Consider the following 20191-nt stretch of genomic DNA (forward strand, 5'->3'; position numbering starts at 1 on the left):
AAATGTATCTGTAAGCTATTGTGTTGACAGACTTTATTTTGACCACCTGAGTAACGTTACATCTCTCAGAAATACCTCTAGGAGAAAGTCTGGATAAAATAGCTTCCATTTGTATTATCAACAGTTGGTTACTTATTATTATTATTATTATTATTATTTGGTGAATTTCTATCATAATATAATAATAATAATAATGATAAATGTATTTGTATAGCACCTTTCACAGAAATAAAATTCACAAAGTGCTTAACAAAATTACAGTTCACGAGCTATTAATACAACAGTTAAAATATGGCGTTATGATGCTAAATTATGAATGAATATGAGGCCATAATGAAAACGCGATTAAATAGGCTATTTAAAATTGCTATTAAATGCCCTGTATGGTAGGCTAACTCTTATTAAAATGCTTATGCTACATTTCCTTAATTTGCCACAGTGGATTTAGTGATTTTATTGCACCCCTTCAAAAAAAAAAAAAAAAATCATAACACATTTCGTAAAGCGGTTAATTAAAATGAGTCATACACTTCCTTTTTTTCGCAGCCTGTTTTGATCTCAGCTACTTCTCTGTGTCAAAGGCAGCACGGCTCTGTGTTTGGACTTTTTTTTTTTTGTTAGTGATGTGCAAATGGGGAGGAGAGACAGAGGAGGAAGAAAGGAGGGGGGAGGAGGAGGAGGAGAGACAGCGGCGGCCAGCCAGCAGCCAGGCAGGGAGGCAGGCAGCAAGGCAGCAGGGTACGGAGCAGTGTGAGGCGGACAGCCGCGTTCTTCCTCCCCCGTGTGCTCGTGATTTTATGTGGAAGTAGGAGAAACGAAGCCAACTGGTCCTTCTCTGAGACGGAATTAATTTATTGTCTACCAGCAGCAAAATGTGCATCCCGTGTTGTATCTCGCAGGTGAGGAACAATTACTGTCGTTTATTCTGTTGTTGTTGTTGTTTTTGTTGGACGTTTGACGGTTGTGAACGTTACACTGGAACGTTACGTGGAGTCGAACGTCGACTGTCGTTCTATGGAGTGTTTAGAAGTGTTTGTATTCTGTGGCCACTCAACAACCAGCTAACCCGAGTCAGCGATTTCTTTTTGTTGCGTGTGTCTTCAAGGGGGGTTTCCGACCCCAGTCGTCTGCTACTACAATTTATCAAATGTATTTTAAAAATAACAATAAAAAACATCACAATTTCGTCAGGGAAGCGACTGGATAACTTCACTGTGGCTGTGTGGAAAGCCGCTGGAAGACAAAGAGAGACGGAGCAAAGCAACTAGCTAAAACATCAGCCACGGCGCTGCGAGTAGTAGTAGCCCCGTACCTGCTGCTATCAGGAGCAGCGTCATGTCTGAGTGTCCGTGGACATGTGGGGTATGGAAACTGTGAGACACCGTGGCCTGATAGGTCATACATACTTGTCTTGTCTCGTTGTGGTTTTCTTGTTGTCTTTACAGGAAGACACAGTGGTCCTTTTCCATCCACTCAAGAACATCTCGCTCCCCAGCTCAAAAACTTCAGTCCAACCCGATCTCCACTACATTTACACCCTATATAAATCTCTGAAGTTAGTTCTACTTTAAAGTTGTAGTAGCCTATTTTGATGTAAAAGGCAGACAGCTCATAGTTCATTCAAAAATGATTTATATCATATATTGTCTATGTTTTGTTTCTCTTTGCTTTATTTGCTTACAATTTACTTTCAGCTCCTATTGTTTGGAAATGCACATTACTAACGAAGGGAATGAATGGGGGCAGTTTTTGTTTCCTGTGTTTATGATGAAAAAGTAATATTTTCTATCTTCCGAGTTATTTACAGTAAACCTAGCTATGAGTTATCTACTCCCATAGATGACCACAGCTTTTCAAAAATGTGTTACTGAGAAATGAAACCTAGCCTACTTTATGAAAATCCTTGTTTGAAAAACAAGAAGTGAAAGGAAATTATTAGTTTGGATTTAAGAACAATAAGAGTTTAATGCTGTTTTATTTTATAGATGTAATGATGCTTACAATTAATCAGCAAATTAAACAATACAAGAATGGCTAGTATATTATTTGAGCAATGTAAGTAACATGAAAATGACCCTGAACAGATAGGCAACTAGCGGTGATGTAAAATCAGACTGGGTTTCTTCACGCTGGGTGTTTTTCTGTTAACTGTTAAATTGTTTTTAACCACAAGACCACTGCTGAGCTGCTCTGGTCAGGAATGTAATTACTTAGACACATCCCTCATAAGGAGCGCTCACCTCAATTTCCTGTTCTTTTCAAAGAAAGGAAAGGGCAAAAATATCAGCTTTAATAAGATACTAAATACCCCATTTAGTTTTGTCTCCAGCTCTAATGTGTATAGTTATAATTAACTTTGCGTATATCCCTGTGCGTCCCTCTTGAGGTTTAGAGGGGCCTGAATTGATGTGTGGTCGGTTAATTTCCTCCTTGGCATGGAAGTGGAAATGAAGGGAGGGTGGGTGTTGTTTGGGTTAGATCTGGGGAGAGTAGCTACCAGGCGTGGTGTGGGAGCAGCTCTGTTGTAATTTGTCAGTAGGACCAGGGATGTATGCCATATTGCGGTGAGATAGGGGGGTAGGCCTTAGCACAGTGTTGAGTCTAGTCCAAAGCGCTGTGAGCGTTGGCTGTGAGTGTGGGACAGGACTGAAGCCATGTGGGTGTCTGTAAGCAGCCCAACAGTGGCATGGCACAGGAAACCCTGGTAGGGTACATGAGTCAGGAGGACTGAGATGATAAGAGGCTGTCATTCAACATGCATCCGTCCTGATAAAGTATCCTTGTGTGAGACATCAAGCACCGACCCTACACTTGGGCGTCTGTGGATGTGCAAGACAGACATGAATTTTGATGTTGCACAACTTTTCTCCCAACATTTTGGCTGTCAGGCTTTTTCTCAGGGTGGTGTGATAAGAGAGATAAGAGTGTGCTGAGAAATAAGGATCGCTGGACAGTGTATCATCATTCATTCGTTATTTTTTTTGTGATTTGTTACTGTAACTAGGTGGATTTTTTTATTACTCATTCTACAGTTGACAGTGTTTAGCATGTTTAAGCATAATGTTTTATTCCTTACAAGATATTCGCAGTAAGTTTCTAAGAATGCCAGCTGACTGAAATGTGGTCATTTTACTCCGAAATCCTGAATTATCACTAAAAGTCCAGCTCGGCTAGACTTGCGCAAGCGCAGCTGTCACCGTCAGATGGCGGTTTGACTGCTTGTTGCTGAGGTCAACGCACAGCAGTTGTAATGTCACAGCGTGGCAGGTGATCTTAAAAACAGGTGTTGACAGGCTGTAAAATCACTTAACACGTAAAACTTTAACCTAAGTGAAACTACAACTGGACATCTGTAGCCGTCCCCACTGAGATACATGTCTGTTTCAGCCATACAATTAGAATCAATGGCCAACTGTGTTCATGTGAGACATTGTCCGCCATGTCCCGCTTCCTCTCAGGAATTTTGCTGTGGTCAGCAGCAGCAGCAGCAGCAGAAGGAGTGTGTTTTCCCACAGGGAGGTCGCTGGCCATCTTTCATCTCTTTTGTCTCCCTCTGAACTCTCATACAGCCACGATAACGTCTCCCTCAACCCCCCCTCCTCCACTCCGCATCTTCCTGTGTCTTGTGTCTGTAATTCAAGGTTGAAAATGCTGATGCAACCATGTGAAATGCTTGCCAACTGTTTGAACGGTGCCGTTACTATCAGTCGAGTCGACTCTCAGTAAAGTCATGCCTGGGAATGCCGCGATGTTGTGCGCGAATCTGTATGACTGAACTCGCACTCAAGTAAACAATTCACTGTGAAGTGAAGTGAAGTTAGGCCTCGGGGTAAACACACACAGAGATGGTAGATTAGCCTGCCCTGTACCTGTTGATCTCACACTCACTTGTATTTTGACTATCTTCCTGTTCTTGTTTGGTCTGTTTCCTTTGGTTGTTTTTGTGACACACTCATCGTCGAGCATAGGATTGTTTCATTTCTGCCTTCAGTGTTTCAGCTCTTCAGACTGTGCCTCAGTCCTTTTCTTTCTTTTTTTTTGGCCTATTGTTTCCATTTTTTGTCTTTTCCGTTCAGTGGACCAAGGTCTGTCTCTGTTGGTTGTAGCTAGGGGCTATATTTGCCAAGAGAGAACCAAAGACCTCCTTTTGTGTTGTGGAAACAGAGCAGCGATACATTTCTGGTGTGTGTATACAGCTGCCTAGCTAAGTAGACAATAGGGGAGCTGTCAGTCACAGTAAATGGTGAAATTGAATTTTTTGTTTCACCTTTCCCTACTTCCTTTTTTTTCTCCCTCTGCTGGTTTCTCCACTGTAACCCAAGCGTTGTTGTAATCTGAGATACGAGGGTGTGTCCGCAGTTTCGTCTGAGCTGTTTGTCATGATTCGTTGTGGTCAACATTATCCAGCGGACACTGTCATTTAGCTCTAACGAACAGGGAGCTCCCTTTTCGTTTAAAGCAGCCAGCTATAGAATAGCATGCAGATGAAAAGCAGAATGTACCAAAGAAAAGTAGGGCAGGGAATAAAGCTGAATGTATTAGACACCATGAATGAGTGAACAACCACACTGATTGGTTTGAATCAACCTGAGGTTTGCACTCCCACAGATGCAGGCACTGAAATTTTTATGCCTCCGTCTTCCATTGAAGTTGTTTTGACAGCGTTCATCTCCGCTATGAGTCATGTCTGTCTGTGCTGCTATGTTTTTCCCACTGAAAACTGTTTCCCTTTGAGTGTACAGATTGTTTTTTCACCATACTGATAAGTCTGAGTCAACATCCTATGAGTTTTTCCCTCTGTTCAAACCTCGGGAGTGAAATCAGCCACAGTAGGAACATATTGTTTCTGTATTACTTGATTATTTATTGATAGGTTTTTCTATCCATATTTTGGTTGGATGTCAGTGACCTTGCTTCCCAACCTGTGGTTTTTTGTTGACACCGTGGTTTGCAGGAGGAGAAAGCCATTAAGTGGCCTGCCATCTGTATACCTCTCTCTCTCTGATTCTCCTTTGCTGTACTTACCGTGATGTAGTGACTGACCTATTTTTGCGAATGGTTTGTTGCGTAAGCAGTTGTGTCTGCGTGGCTATGTGTACCAGAGTTTGCCCCTGTGTGTTTTGATTTAGTTTGTTTCCTGTTTTGTACAAATACTGTGATTCCTCACATCAGCGCCGCTATGAGGATAATAAGGCGGTAAATGGAGGAGGGGAAAACATGGTAATTATCATCAATGCTCACAGTCTTTAATCACAGATGTGGCTTTAGAGTTGTCTACATAAAGGACTGCAACACCTTTGTTGATGAGGCGATGAGCTGTAGGTCAGAGACCTCGCTGAACAAGGCGAGGTCATAGACACTAATTCCACTACTTTCTTCATGTTGAATAGGATTTCCTGGGGGTATTCTAACGGCTTTGTCCTGTCCATCCTGTGTGTGTGTGCGTGTGTTTTGAGCAATATCGTCTTTCCCCTGACCCCTAACAGCTGGAAAGTGGTGGAGCGTTGGGGTTGTGAGTGATTTAGGGTAAAGGCCAGCTGATGAAAACAAAGAAAGGGTGAAGAAGAGGAGAAAAAAAAGACAAGAAACAACAATGACTCTCCAAGTAACAGGGTGGGGGAGGACAGAGGAAATGAGATGAAGAGAGTGAAACAGAGCTTCAGGCGGAGTGACGGAAGAGACGAGTCTTTGTCTAAGAGCCTCAGAGTCACAGTGTACTGAGTGGTGGTGGTGGAGACTTGTGTAAGTCTGCTTAATTTAACTCTGGACGCAGACCGTACCCTGTAAGCAGCTTTTCAACAGTTCCCTGGTTCGCCGTGGCGTGGTGGTGGGCTGGTGATCTCTGGGACGGGCGGCGGCGGCGGCAGCAGCAGCGGTACGACAGGCTGGTGGGGGGTTGGTGTTGATATTGAAGTAGGGGTGTACGCTGCAGGCACGCCGACCACCTGCTGACACGCTGGTGGGGCAGGCGTGCAGAGGAGGTGGGGGTGAGGAAGGATGGGGGCGGGGCGGGGTGGTGGACGTCCCCATGAAGTGGTCAGGGTCAGAGTTTGTTGCCATGGATATTCTTTTTGTATCTGCGTGCGATGGAATTCCTCAAGGCAGCTTCACTCTCCTGAGTCGGCCCTCCCTCTGTCACTTGTGCAGAGTTTGCTGTCGGGCCCCCTCACTGTGTGCAGGCTGCTGGTGAAACACCCCCTAACTAATGAAATCTAAACATCCTCACAGCTTAAATCGTCCTGTTTTTCCTTGCTTACTTTCAGTTCTGTTGTGGTTAATTAATCGCCTATTGAGGAAGACGTGTGGGTGCAGCATAGACAAAGGAAACGGCTTATCCTGTTAAGCTGTGTGTGGTGCGGTAGAGCACAGGGGCCACATAAATCAAACTTGGTTTATATTCAAGGCTATAGAAGTCTCTGTGTGCACAAAAGCAGAGATATGCACATGTAGCCTTGGAGGCAGAATGTCAAAGCTCTTTAATGATCACTCCTCCAGGGTGTCTCAGGCATTGGTAAAACGTGTGCACGCTTATGAGCTAGCTAGGTCCTTACTCCCACAATTATCCACAAATGGAAATTAAAACACCCATGTTGGGTCCCGATGGGGGGAATAAATTAGTCCCATTCTGCGTTTGATCAGGCATCAAAGCAGCACAAAGCAAGTCTCTGTGTTTGCTGCCAACAGATGTTACCGAGATGGCACGAGGAGGTCAATTTCTTGATTTGACCTATTTTTCAGCTCTTCTTATTTTTGCGTTACAGTGTGGGTAAAGGAATTACATATGAACCGTACACTGATCATGTACACATGATCACTGAAAACGAGCTCTTTCAAAACAAGCCTCTCTAGGCTTAGGCTATATGTCATTCAGCCACAGCACTGAAACCAGTTGCCTGTTTCAGTTCTGTGACAGATGGGTATATGTGTTGACCTATTTGCTCATGCTTGAATCAACTCATGGAGTGGGGAAGGGATTCGCTGTTTGTCACAAGGGCGCTTTAGCAAGACTGATGCAATGTTGTCACAGGGGTTTAAGAGTTTCCTTTTTAGTACGGTTCTCCACACTTTGTTCATTTCTCATCCAGTAGATGCAGACTCTTGTTTTGTTCTTAATTTCTAAAAGGTTGGGAAACTTGATTTGTAGGCTTTTGATTTGTTTTTTAAGATATATATTGTATTCTCGGCTCCCAGAGGGAATTGGGTGGCATTGTGGCAATATTGGGTTTGATTTTAGATCGTAAACTAATTAAAAACTGATCAAAACAGCAAAAAGGGCTGCAGTGTTGGAATCTATTCTTCAGTTCAGGGCAAATACAATTAAGTGGGCCATGTAGAAAAGACTGGCAGAGAAACAACTGGACGGAGAATGCAGGGAAGGAGAGGCATGTGGACAGGGATGTAGCTTGATCCTGACCATGTGCCTGTGTGGATCCACTAGTCTCCAGCATACCACGCATTACTGGCATCTGGAGCGGAACGCAACACATCAGACAATGTTGTACACTGGCTTTACCACATCAGTACACACAGATCCCGGCTTAGGACACACACTCAGATAAGGGCTAAGGTTACTGTTGTGACTGAAAGGCAAATTTGATCGATGTTGCCTGGATGCATGAACAAGTCTGGAGGAAAAAAAATGACCTGTCAGACAAAGTTTCCTATTAGTTGTCCTGTGGTTTATAACCACCAGCTCTACTTGCATTTCCTGTCAGTTGAAATGGTTCCCTAGATTCTAGGGAAATACAATAATTAAATCCATCAACATAAGAGGAACGATTAGTCAGCAATAGACTTGTCTAATGCAATCGATTTTGACATACGTGTGTTGATATCTCCTTTGAGACAACTGTGCTGTTAAATCTGGTACAACTTTCGTGAGATGCCTCAGTCGACTCAACAGGCACGACGCCGCCAAATTGATGGGTCCTGTGTCTCGCTTAATGCCGTAATTACAGTGCCTAAAGATAAGTTTTCCCCGCCGCTCAGAATGACTGAAGCCATAGTCGGACTAACTTTGGCCTGTGACACACAGTGGCACCTTCACACTTGCAAAGTCACTGTCGTATCCCATTGGGGGAGAACATACAGAGGACGATGGTGTGTGGAAGTCATCCAGCAGTGGCACACCGATGCCCCACAACGTACCACAGCTTTGTGTGTCCTGCAGTCTGAGGGCTAGGAGGCCAACACAGGCAGGGTGGGGTGGCTGGCTCCAGAGAGTTGTTAGTTTTTTAATTATAGAGCCTCCTCTCTCCCAAATAGAACAGGGCCTATCTTCATGAGACTGTCTTCCTCCTATATGAGAGCCTGTCGGAAGAAACAGAAGAGGCCTGTGTGTGTGTGTGTGTGTGTGTGTGTGTATATATGTGTGTGTATGTGTGTCTTTTCGAACGAGAGACTTCACTGTCTGCACTGTCCAAGAGTTGAAAAGAAAATAAAAGAAAAGGGATTTGTCCCATGAGATAGAAACCATGAATGAGCACGGACACACAGCCAGGCAGTGTCTTCTCCTGCGTTCAGTAAGTTGCCATAAAGTTGTGCTCTGGCTTGCACCTGTGATATGTAGTGAGTTATGTAGTATTGTGAACAATGAAAATCAGACACTATACCAGACATAAAAGTTATTTTTAAACAAACCTAAGATAATGCACTCAACGTGCTTAGCTGTTAACTGTTAACTTACATGTGTTCAACAGTTGTAATGCTAGGAATGTTAGATATTACATTTAATCCGATGAGCTCAACATATCTGCTCGTGTTTTCTTCAGCAGTGGTGCTGTTGTGTGCACATCCATGAGCATGCAGCACTGGATCCATATTTAACCACAGTGGTGGAGGAAAACTTAAAAGCAACCATTCTACATTATGTTTTTTTATTCATGTTTGTGTTGTTGTGTGTTTATTTATCAGGATCTTCTGACACTCGTTGGCACTTGGCAGCTAGGATAGTTGTTATAAATGTTGAAGCATGAAATGCCTAAATGGCTCATATAAAGCTTAATTTGCAAGTTTTTCAAATTTAAAGAAATTGAAACTTAACTTGCAAAGTAAAGAACAAGCTTGTCTCAGCTTGTCCCCACATGCTGATATTAATACAACCAATTTGACTTAATGTGGGCAAAACAAATATTTGTGCTCACACTGAAAAATGACATGTTACATTTTTAAACATAGGCCTCAGCAGCACCCCGCTAACAGCCAAATTAATCAAAGTTGTGACTTGTTTGTTTGCACGTTTGTGAAGTGATGCTCTTATATAACTGTTATTTTTGTATATTCTGTACACAGTGCATGTTTATTCATCCTGAATGAGACGACTTCCCACTGTTGGAGATTCCCTTTTTCCTGTCAAGGGTTTTTTCTTTCCTTTTTATTTCTTTTTTTTTTTGTGGAAGTTGCCTTGAGTGAATCATGGATCCCAGTATATAGTGGGTAATATGTTATTCAGATTGTGATGAATGTAATCTGACTTCACTTGACTCCTGTGGGTCTAATAAACATTACACAATCCCCCGTATAACCTTCAGTGTTTAAGTATTTTTGACTCCCAAGCATTAGGTCAAAACAAACGTCAAACAATCTTGTTATCAACATCCAAAACAGTTTTGTCCTAATTAGTAAATATTTCTAACTTCAGCCAAGTGCCTTCGCTCATTCGCTTATTTCCAGGAAAGTCAAAGTGCAGGCTCAACAGCTGACGGGAATGGCTGCAAAAAGAGCACTTAAACCCTGGTGCTCCTTTACCCAAGTGCCCCTTAAATGCATTATGCCTGTACCAGATGGCTCACGATAGTGTGGAAAATCATGAAACTGATATGATAATGTGTTCCCCATCCTTTCCTCTTCCTCGTCTGTGTACAGCTGGCCTGCTGCTGTGGCTCGGCGGCCTGTTCGTGCTGCTGCAACTGCTGCCCCAAGATCAAACAGTCCACAGGGACCCGATTCATGTACGCCCTCTACTTCCTGTTGGTCACCGTCGTCTGTGTCATCATGATGTCCCCCACTGTGGAGCAGGAGATGAAAGACCGTGTAAGTACACAAGTACATAAATCACACGTTGTAATGCACCACTCCCTCAAACACACACACACACACACACACACACACACACACACACACACACACACACACACACACACACACACACACACTCACATGCACAGAGAATATTCTGCACAAATTTCCTGGCAAAAATACAATTGATACAGTCAATTTGACACTGTCGCTTTACAATTTAAAGGTTCACTCTGAATGTGGGTGTGTGTGTTTTTTTTTAACAGTTTAAAGGTATATTTAAATATATAATGGAAGAATTTGTATTTTGGTTGAAAGCGTGAAATTACAGACTAAAAGTATCTGTTTAAGTAATAATTTTCTGGTCTGTTTGGTCCCCAATGATACAGTTTAAACTACAGTTAAACATATAAAATGAGGCCTGGGTGCCATTAGGAAGAAAATAGAAGAGAAAGTAACACATAGTGATTTGGACCAGAGGTGAAGGGAAAGAAAAAGAGCACATTTGTACAGGTTACAGCCTCTCTGCTTCACATTTTGAAATGGACGCTGTGTTCTGCTTTTTGCTACAAATAGAATAAAATTTCCAGGGTGTACCAGCATTATCTTGCCAGTGCTCACGGGCAAGATTAAACATTTACAGAACTGCTACAGGCAAAGCAGAGATCCCACAATCTCACCTCGAGAGTATCTACACAGTAGTAAGGTCACAGAGGCAGGAGCTCAGGTCAGCAGCTCCTTGTTTTTAACCATCCATCTCTGAAGGTGTAGAAGTTACGCAGCTCTCTGTTTTGATCTGCAGCATTCATTTTGTTTATTCCTCCATGTTAGCTCTTTGAAACATCAGTGTAGGAGTTTTATCAGACTGACTCTTCCTGTGGTTGTTTGGAAGGCTCCCATGGGTGCTGTAATGTTTTAATTAGCCTCCTCAGTCGGATGAGTCAGACTGTAGTCATACTCTGGCACAGGCCTGTATTGTATTGATGTATAAAGTCCACTTTGTGTTAAAATGTATAGATGATTACAAAAGGTTTGGGATATTCGGCTTTGGAGCGAAATTAATGGAAAATGTACAGTGATATTATATCATGAAAGAAGGGCATTTAAGTATTTAAATAGTAATGTCTTCATCTCAAACAATTTATCGAAACAAAAGCTAACAACAGTGGTGGGTATACCACAACAACACATGTCAGTGTTGTTAGGGAGAAATTTGTGGTGATGCCGATGAAGAAGATACAGTACCAGAGTCCTGTATGTCTTATGCTGAAGGAGTTTATTTAGGCTCGGCCGAGGAGAACAGAAGTTTCATCAACACAACATGAGTGCGTGAGGCCACCAGCAAAGTTCAGATTCTTATACTAGAAATGGAACGAGATAGCGAAGGGGGAGATGTGTCAACATCCAATTGGCTATAGTGCATAAACATGAAGATAAGGATTCACACCAGCTAGGAAATGCAAAGTGTCATCCAGTGACGGAGAGCATTATCATCTAACTCTACAGCTGTGTCTGTAACCAGCCAGAGAGTGAGATTGAGGATGCCAAAGAGGCACCATGGCCTTGGCATGTTCCTCAGAGAGAAAATAGGGCAGATAACTGATCCCAGCAGTAATCTAACAGAAAGTCACTGTAACACAGAGGGATTGACCATTAACTACACAAACTATCTATAGGGAGGTGAAATTATTCTCTAACAATCCCCTCTTATTGATCATAAGATCAATACACTATAATTTAGCACCTTAAGGGTGAGTTAATGTCAAGTCATCAGAATCAAAGACCATCACGCAATACAAGAACCCAATGAGATCAAATGTAAAATGTAATAAACAATTAAACAAATAAATGCATCAACATTGATAAAGATGGTGTTGTAAAATGAAAACGCAATTAAACACAGAATCATGTGAGTCAAATAATATCATGAAGTAATATTCACACCCCTCTTATATAGCATGTCAGCTTAAATAACAAGTGTCTCAATAATAACTTGTCGTGTGACCAAAGATGTCCACTTCTCTGCTTTCCTGTGACTCTTCCAGTCTCTGTGTCTCTGTTGCAACCTGCTGATGACGCTCTGTGACACTCTGAGCTCTGATGGATTGTTAGTTTGTTAAAATGTGAACAGCATGATGAAGAGGACTGTTTCAATACAAACTGTCATTGAACCAGAACATTTAGTGGTCGATTCGTTGATCAGACAATTGTGATTTTTGCGGTTAATCACTTTGTTAGAAAACAGCATGAGAAGGTCAAATTAAGGTCACCTGTAAAGGTTATAGTGCATGTGTCTATACTGTGAATACATGTACACTCAAACACTGAGTAAACAGAAAATAATGATGTTGCTGCAAAGAGTACCTTTGACTGACTGTGTTGCCATGGCAACGACTGCAAGCTTCCTGAACTGAAAGCCTATTCGATGGTGATATTTTTCCACCAATCTTTTTCTGCTGTTTTTTCCTCCTGTCCTTTCTGTGCCAGTGTCTACAGCACAATGTTAAAACGACTCCCCGCTGTGTGTCTCCTTGTGAGAGTGGAACCTTGTAAGAGGCCCATCCAGGCACAAAATGGCCTCTGATAGCCCCACGCAAAGCCCGCTGAGTTACACACACATACATACACACGGGCACACACACTGTCAGTCGCACACTGAGCACAGTGGGAAGTCCCGGCTAAGAGAGCAGCCATTGTGCGTATGAGAGCAGTGGTCTTTTCTCAAGAGATTTACAGCAGTCTGAACCAGTCGGCCCCTTTCCCTCTTAATCACAACACCATGGACATGCTAATATGGTCCTCAACATGAGACAAAAGTTTCCAAAATGGGCTTTTTACTCTATGTTGTGATCTGGCTCCGGACTGCGCTACACGCTGAGGAGATGACAACTCAATCTGCTGGCACGTCAACCGCGTGGACAGCTATAAGGACCGGAGTGCTCTGCCAAAACCTAGCCAAAGCAAAGTCAAACCGTCTATTATCTGAAAGTAAAGATTTGCAGTTCTGTTTATTTTTCGCATGTGACTTTGACTCATATCTCCACAGGGGCGTGGGGGGGACAGGGTGCAGAAATTTAAGCCCTCAGTCTGTGATTATCAAATTCAGAGGCTGTTTCCTCTTTTGGCACTGAGCCACTGAAGCACTTTCAATTTACTGTTGAAGGCCACAGCAACGTCTCGGACTTAACTCACTCCAGGTTCGCTCTCTTGTATCTCACACAGGTGACTGGACCTCAGATTACATTTTTTTAACTTAATGTTAAGATGGTTTTCCCGCTCTCTCTGTCGTGCTCGTGCTCTCTCTGCTTTCCCCTCTTCCCCGTCCCCCTGACTTGCTGACAAAAGGCAGATAATTTATTCATCTGTGTCCTTTGTTTGTGTACACTGACAGTTAGTTGTAAGGCCCCTCTAACAGCCTGTAGAAAACGAGGGATGAAAGAGGGCTTCATGGAGAGAAAGAGGGGTTGTTGTCGCTGCCTGTTCTCCCTTTCTGCTCCTTCAGAGGCGTGACGCTCAGAATAGACACTATTGGGCCCTTTCTCTGTGGCCGCGCCCGAGACAAAAATAAGCAAAGGTGGTGGTGGTGGGGGTGGGGGGGGTTTCTCAACACTATAATGATCTAATTTAAGGATTTTCCATGTATTACCCTTGTCCATCAGATCCCCTTCTACAGCGAATTGTGCGAGAAGATGAATGCCGGAGAAAACTGCAAAACTCTGGTTGGCTACTCGGCCGTCTACAAAATGTGCTTTGGCATGGCCTGCTTCTTCCTGCTGTTCGCTCTGTTCACCATACGAGTCGGCAACAGCACAGGCTGCAGGGCGGCCATACATAACGGGTAAGAAGGCCTCGCATCTTCATCTACGGTGAACTAAAATTGAACACACCAGTTTCTGAATAGTTCAATCACCATGAGTAAGATATGTAAAAAAAAAAAAAAACCGAGATCATAGTCTGACTCTGACATGAATGTTTGTGTATTTATACTCTGTATCTGTAACATTCCCAAGTTTTAACAGTCATGCTGAGGCTGTATGTATGTCATGAGGCTGGTTGTTTGGATTTTACTTTACTCATGTTTAAGCTGTAACATTATCACTTCTCTACCTGGACAGGTTCTGGTTGCTGAAGTTTGTTGTGCTGGTGGCGTGCTGCGCTGGAGGCTTCTTCCTGCCAGAGGAGGCAACCTTTCTGGAGGGTAAAAATGTGACACTTGACTCTAGAGTTTCAGAATCGTTAACTGAAACTTCAACATTTAAACATCGTTAACACAACATCTCTGTTGTCACAAACCAAAAAGAAGTAATAAGATGATAGTGGATGTGACAAACAGTTTATTTCTTGCATTGTCTGACCCTCACAGATTTCCAAAATGACCCTGTTGATATGTCTGTAGTTATTTGGAGTCGCTCAGCTTGAGAGTGCTTCATCTCGTAGATCTCTCTCTCTCTGTCTCTCTACAGTGTGGCGCTATGTAGGAGCCACCGGTGGGTTCATCTTCCTGCTGATCCAGCTCATGCTGTTGGTGGAGTTTGCACACAGATGGAACACAAACTGGTGAGAACGACACGTCTCTGCTCCCGTCTCTTTCATCCCACTAACTTAACGTCTGGCTCACATGAGCACGGACATAAGATCAGTGCCGTTCTTTTTCTCATTTGTTTCTGAGGAGCTCAGAGGGTTGGATGTATTCTTCTGTGGGGTTGTTTGGATGGAAAAGAGGGAGCCGTGTAGCTTTGTGTTTTTGTGGGTGGGTGGGGTGCGGGGGGGCTCGGCAGCGGGCCCTCCTCTGCAGATTCACAGGATGCATATGGTTGGGGAGTGTGCGCTCGGCTTCCCCTTTCCTTCACCACACCTCTAACACACACCACATTACCACAACAGATTTCTAGAGAACACTTCAGATTATTTGGTCGCGGCTGCAGTAAAACTAAAACTTGTCAGTATCTGCTGCTGAGTGCTATTTAGTAAAACCTTCAATTTCTAGACCGAGTGTAGATAATGTGAAAGCACTCAAGCAGCTCTAAACGTGTCTTCTTGTCTCTGCAGGGTGCAGGAATAACCCACCAAACATAACTCTTTGTCTCCCTTTGAATCTTTCTTTAGGCCGAGCACCCCTGTGTCTGTTTTCTTTGCTTTTTTACTCTGTTTAATTGATTTTTTTTACTTAGTTAATTTGCTTTACCCTTGTTCATGTCGTGTTTTGCATTTTTTTCTCTCTCTCTCTCTCCCTTTCTGTCTCTCTCTGTCTTTCCGTCCACAGGAGTTCAGGAGTAAAGTATAACCGGGCGTGGTACGCTGCTCTGGCCCTCGTGACCCTGGTGCTGTTCAGTGTTGCAGTCGGAGCCGTGGTCTTCATGGCCATATTCTACACCCACCCTGAGGCCTGTCTACTGAACAAAATCTTCCTGGGCATCAACGGCAGCCTCTGCCTCTTCATCTCTATGTTGGCCATCTCCCCATGCATACAGAAACGTGAGAATCGCTCCTTACAAACACATTGTCTCATTGGACTGCGTGGGCAAGAAAAGGTGTATTTGTACTGCAGGTGTTGTTAATGGAAAGTTTCCTGGTTTGCCACAGAGAAAGTTTCACAAAAAGCAACAAATTTGAGACATAAAAATCAAACATAGTCTAATAATAGGAAGTAGTGATAAGTACAACTTTTAGCTATTAAAAATGTATATTTGCACTAACTCAGGAATCTCTCTTAGTATTGCCAGTGACTGAAAAATGTTGTATTCACCTTTGTGTCCCTGTAGTGCAACCCACATCCGGCCTGTTGCAGCCAGCAGTGATCAGCGTGTACGTCATGTATCTCACCTTCTCTGCCTTCTCCAGCAAACCAAAAGAAAGTGAGTATGAATATATTGGGCTATTGATAATTACCATGTAAAATAAGATGCTGCTTTGTACACAGTATTATTCTTAGGAATTGGAGAAATAAATATACATTCAACAATCAAATGGCATAAAAGCTAAATGATATAATGAAAAGTTACTCTGTTAGACTCATAGGTAAGAAACAAACCAAGCACAACAGAATGACACCTTTCTAAGATAGAGGAAGTTGTGGTTCTCAAAACAAATGAGTCTCTACACCCAAATCTCTTTGTACATTTCATTCTCCAATGCGCCCCTGTTTCCACAGTAGCAGATAGATCATTTCTGTGCAGAGATACTCGTGCAAAGTTAATATCATGTTAAATATTTAATATCAGCACTTGCCTTCAACATAACACTCGAGTGTACTACATATTATTATTGAGGCTTTGTGCTTTCTGTTCGATGTTCTATGTTATCCATTTTCACTCTGTCACCACTGCATACACTGCCAAAATACTCGCACACCTTCACAATCTCCCTATTCCTTAAAACACTCCCTCTGCTTCTCCTCTCACCTCATCCATCTCTGTCTGTGCACTCTTTCTCTCTAGTCCTGGAGAGAGATGGTGTGAACACAACCGTCTGTGTGTTCCCCTTCAACTCTGGGACGGAGAGTGACAAGAAGATTGTCACCACTGTGGGAACCGTGATCCTGTTTGGCTGTGTCCTTTACTCTTGGTAAGACAAGCACACCACACACACACACACACACACACATCACACACACACACTTCTCCTATTTCCTAATCTAAATGCTTGCACACAAAAATCTACTTGCCCTGCAATATATCTCTGTTTAGTTTTTCATCATTGAATTTATAGAGTTGAGAGATTATGCAAAGGCTAAAATCCCAGCCCATTAACTGCAGTTCTGTAACAGGCCATGTGGAATAAAAGTAATGAATTTTATGGCAGGCTGTAGCGACAAGAGACAGGGTAGTTTTCATTGGCCGTGATTCTGGAGAGGCAGCGTGTGATTGGCTGTGGTTGACTGGAGGGGGTGAGAGACAAGAACTAGGCCCTTTTTTGCATTTGTTCACATGTGTTTCCCATTAAGTGGAGGCATCGTGTCTCTTGTGGTTGTTCCTTGAACGAGTGGGAACTGCAAATTATTGGAAAAATACATGGTGACGGAATTACAGCCTTTCTCTCCCCTCCATCTGTCTTTATATTATTTTCTCTATTTTCTCTTTTTCCGTGATCCCTGTAGCTTGACGTCCACCACCAGGCGAAGCTCCGCAGCGCTCAGGGTGTGTAGGAACAGTGAGCCAGAGACTGAGGTAAACGCACAAATATTCAGATCGCACGGAGTGTGTGTGAGTTAATGAAATATGCATACTGGTTCACAGATTAAACCTGAAAATCCCACCGACCAGGCACTGCCAATTAGAGGTTCTTATCAAATTAAACAGATGAGACCCAAGAGACATTAAGTGTGGCTGTGTGCGTGGCTGTTTGTCTGTCAAATATTTAAATCCAGCTAGGCGGTAACCTCTATGTTTCCTTTACCTTGCAGAGAGCTCGTTGCTGTTTCTGTTTTGGAGATGACACAGGTGAGCAAAGTCAAATCATCACCCCTTCGCCAACACATCTTTATTTACCCCCTACCCCCCCTCTCCTCTTCAGCCTGTTCACTGTGTATGCATATGTCCCTAGCCGTAGTGTTTGCACACACAGAGGGGCTCTGCTCATTGCTATTCCTCAGCCAGATTGAGGATGGTGAGAAAGTATTGGTCAGCAAACACAGATGATGTCACTGTTACTAGGAGGTTAGTATGACACAGTGAAGCAGGCCCAGTGAGAAGGTGGGATTGTGGGAAGGCTCACACCGCCACCTGCTGGAAATAAAACATGGTTGTATGTTAGAAAAAAATAACTAAAGCAAAAGCAAAAGCAACACCACTTTTTACTTAGAAATTAAATCAGTGAGAGAAGTGCGTCACTGACCGTCCTACATTGTCTTTGCATGACTTGATGTCTACTGTTTAATGTCTACTTTTCAGATGAGTATGACGAGGAGAAGACTGGTGGAGGCCAGAATGTCCTGTATGATGAGAGAGAGGGGACTATCTACAGCTACTCCTACTTCCACTTTGTCTTCTTCCTGGGTTCTCTTTACGTCATGATGACTGTCACCAACTGGTTTCAGTAAGTGAAACTAACTGTAACACGATGACTGTGCTGTGTCACAGTAGCCTCGTCATTGACAGTTAGGCAGTAGGTCAGTTTCTGAGGAACAATCTGATCGTATCTGATCATAGATCAATTTTTTTGTTCATATTCATTAAGTAATGCACTTCATTTTCATGTTGTGCTATAAAATCCACGTGTTAATATAAAGTGTTATTGGAAATAAACAGTGTAAGATGGTAAAAGTTTTAGATAATCAGCTTATTAATCAGCTAGAAATCAGTCCCTCTGATTGTCTTTGTGCTTCTTTTGCAGTTACGATGACCATAAGATTGAGAAGCTGTTGGAGGGGAGCTGGTCTGTGTTCTGGATCAAGATGGCCTCCTGCTGGGTCTGTCTCCTCCTCTACTTCTGGACTCTGATTGCTCCCATGGTCTGCCCGAAGCGTTTTGAGGCCTAGGGTGCTCATCACTTCACTGGGATCAGGCTGCTCTGATTCTTGGGATGTGGGCAGGCATAAGCTGGCGCGCTGAGCCAAGGGACCACCACAACCCCCTTTTACATTGAAACACAACCCTACACTACCCTCAGCGTTGGGATTGGAGGATTATCTGTTGCCTTTTGTTTTATATGCTAGTGTTTGTTTTTACGTTGTTTGACAATGTTAAGCTGTTAATACCTTGATGGTAATTTTTTTTATTCTTTACTACCACTGACTCCTGGAGTTTTGACTTACAGGTGTGAAATCACAGAGTGAATCGTGGAGGTGAATTAAGTTGTAAAGCACCTAGTTCCTGTAGATTCCCTGATGACGTCAGACTTGAAAGTGTATTTTGTAGGTGTTCTCCTGTGTGTGTTTCTTGGATTCTCGCTTTTACTCTCAGCCAGGCATTTCAGTTCTGTACAGTTGGACCATAAAGTTGTAGCAAAGTTTTAGGACAAATCTATTTCATGTTAAGAGATGTTACAAGAGAACCTGTATTTATTCAAGAGTGTCTTAAGTAATGAAAGAAGGAATGTCGTATAAGTTGAATTAGATTTGGCCCTGACTCTGTTTAAAAACTCATCTCTCAGGCTCACATGTAAGCTGTATATGGTTATGCTTTGTTATATTGTCCTCTTTTGTAGAAGTTTTCTATGCAAAGCTCTTTTCAATATTAGATACCCAGTGTTGTGAAGTTTCCACTTAGATCACAAGGATAATGTTTCAAGATTTTATTAATGTCAGCGCTCCCTTTGAGCCGCTTCTTTTCTTAGTAAAATCCATATCGTATAAACCACATGTCCAGCCGCCCGTCATTGGTGTAACAGGGCAGTGCTCTTCAAATCAAACCTGCCTTACATGGACACTGGTGGAGCGCCACCTCTCTGGAAGAGATCAGTGACACAGATGAGGAATGTTTGCCAAAGGTAGATGTCAGAAAAGAACAATCCTCTCTATCAGATTGTTTTGTGTCTGTTACAGAAAGAATATAACTAAGAACATTATGTATTTGCATGCACATGCAGACATGTAAGCTGTTTACCTGTGTTCTGTACAGTCATAATGGCTTTTTGCCTCGTCTATGTTGCATGTGTCAGCTCATAATGGTGGTCAGGACAAGGTAGTGCGAGTACTTCTATTAGTGCGTTTTTCAACACTGGATGTTGAGTTTAATGCCGAATTCAAAATCAGACAAAGACCTTCACCTGTATGTTACCTGTGAATCAGATGTTTTATTCTATTGTATAGAAATACAATATATTGCACATTGTCATCTGCAACTCCTTTTATGTTTCTCACTCATCAATAAAGCATTACGTTGTTTTGCCTAAATGTATTCCTAACATGTTTTATAACACCTGATATGTACATTTTGGCTAAAGTTGTGCAATCTGTGGAGATTTTGATTTGACTTACGCTTTATATACCTGCAGTTTGTTTTGTTTTTTGGAAATATTTCTACAATTGAGTTATTGGCATGAATGTAGAAATTACATGGTGCTCAGCAGTGTTGATCTCAAGCATCTAAACTGAAAACTAGACAGCAGGACCCACTCTGAAGGCCGGAAGAAACCACCGCCTCCAGAAACAATTTTTGACCAAGTTGTATGTTTGAAATAACAGAGATGTGGGTGCCACACTCTTTCAATAAACCATCCATTGAACGCCATGTGG

The 20191-nt window shown here is 42.7% G+C and overlaps 1 protein-coding gene across 1 annotated transcript; it reads left to right on the forward strand.

The window, feature by feature from the left end:
- Positions 1 to 695: 695 nt before the first annotated feature.
- Positions 696 to 20147, forward strand: serinc5 (serine incorporator 5). The gene is made up of 12 exons (XM_083979659.1): positions 696 to 899; positions 9865 to 10032; positions 13677 to 13855; positions 14133 to 14215; positions 14481 to 14574; positions 15281 to 15492; positions 15780 to 15872; positions 16455 to 16581; positions 17114 to 17183; positions 17420 to 17456; positions 17907 to 18051; positions 18349 to 20147. The coding sequence occupies exons 1-12, from the start codon at positions 873 to 875 to the stop codon at positions 18491 to 18493; spliced, it is 1380 nt and encodes a 459-aa protein (XP_083835785.1). The 5' UTR covers positions 696 to 872; the 3' UTR covers positions 18494 to 20147.
- The last annotated feature ends 44 nt before the right edge of the window (positions 20148 to 20191 follow it).

The sequence above is a fragment of the Trachurus trachurus genome (assembly GCF_905171665.1).
Source record: "Trachurus trachurus genome assembly, chromosome: 9".
In the NCBI taxonomy this organism is placed as follows: domain Eukaryota; kingdom Metazoa; phylum Chordata; class Actinopteri; order Carangiformes; family Carangidae; genus Trachurus; species Trachurus trachurus.

Bases quoted from the DNA above. Each gene is read 5' to 3' on its own strand.
- serinc5 (XM_083979659.1), top strand. From the start codon at position 873: ATGTGCATCCCGTGTTGTATCTCGCAG. The intron at 13,856-14,132 runs GTAAGAAGGCCT...CTACCTGGACAG, and splicing joins AGGGCGGCCATACATAACGG to GTTCTGGTTGCTGAAGTTTG. The intron at 17,184-17,419 runs GTAAACGCACAA...TTTACCTTGCAG, and splicing joins ACAGTGAGCCAGAGACTGAG to AGAGCTCGTTGCTGTTTCTG.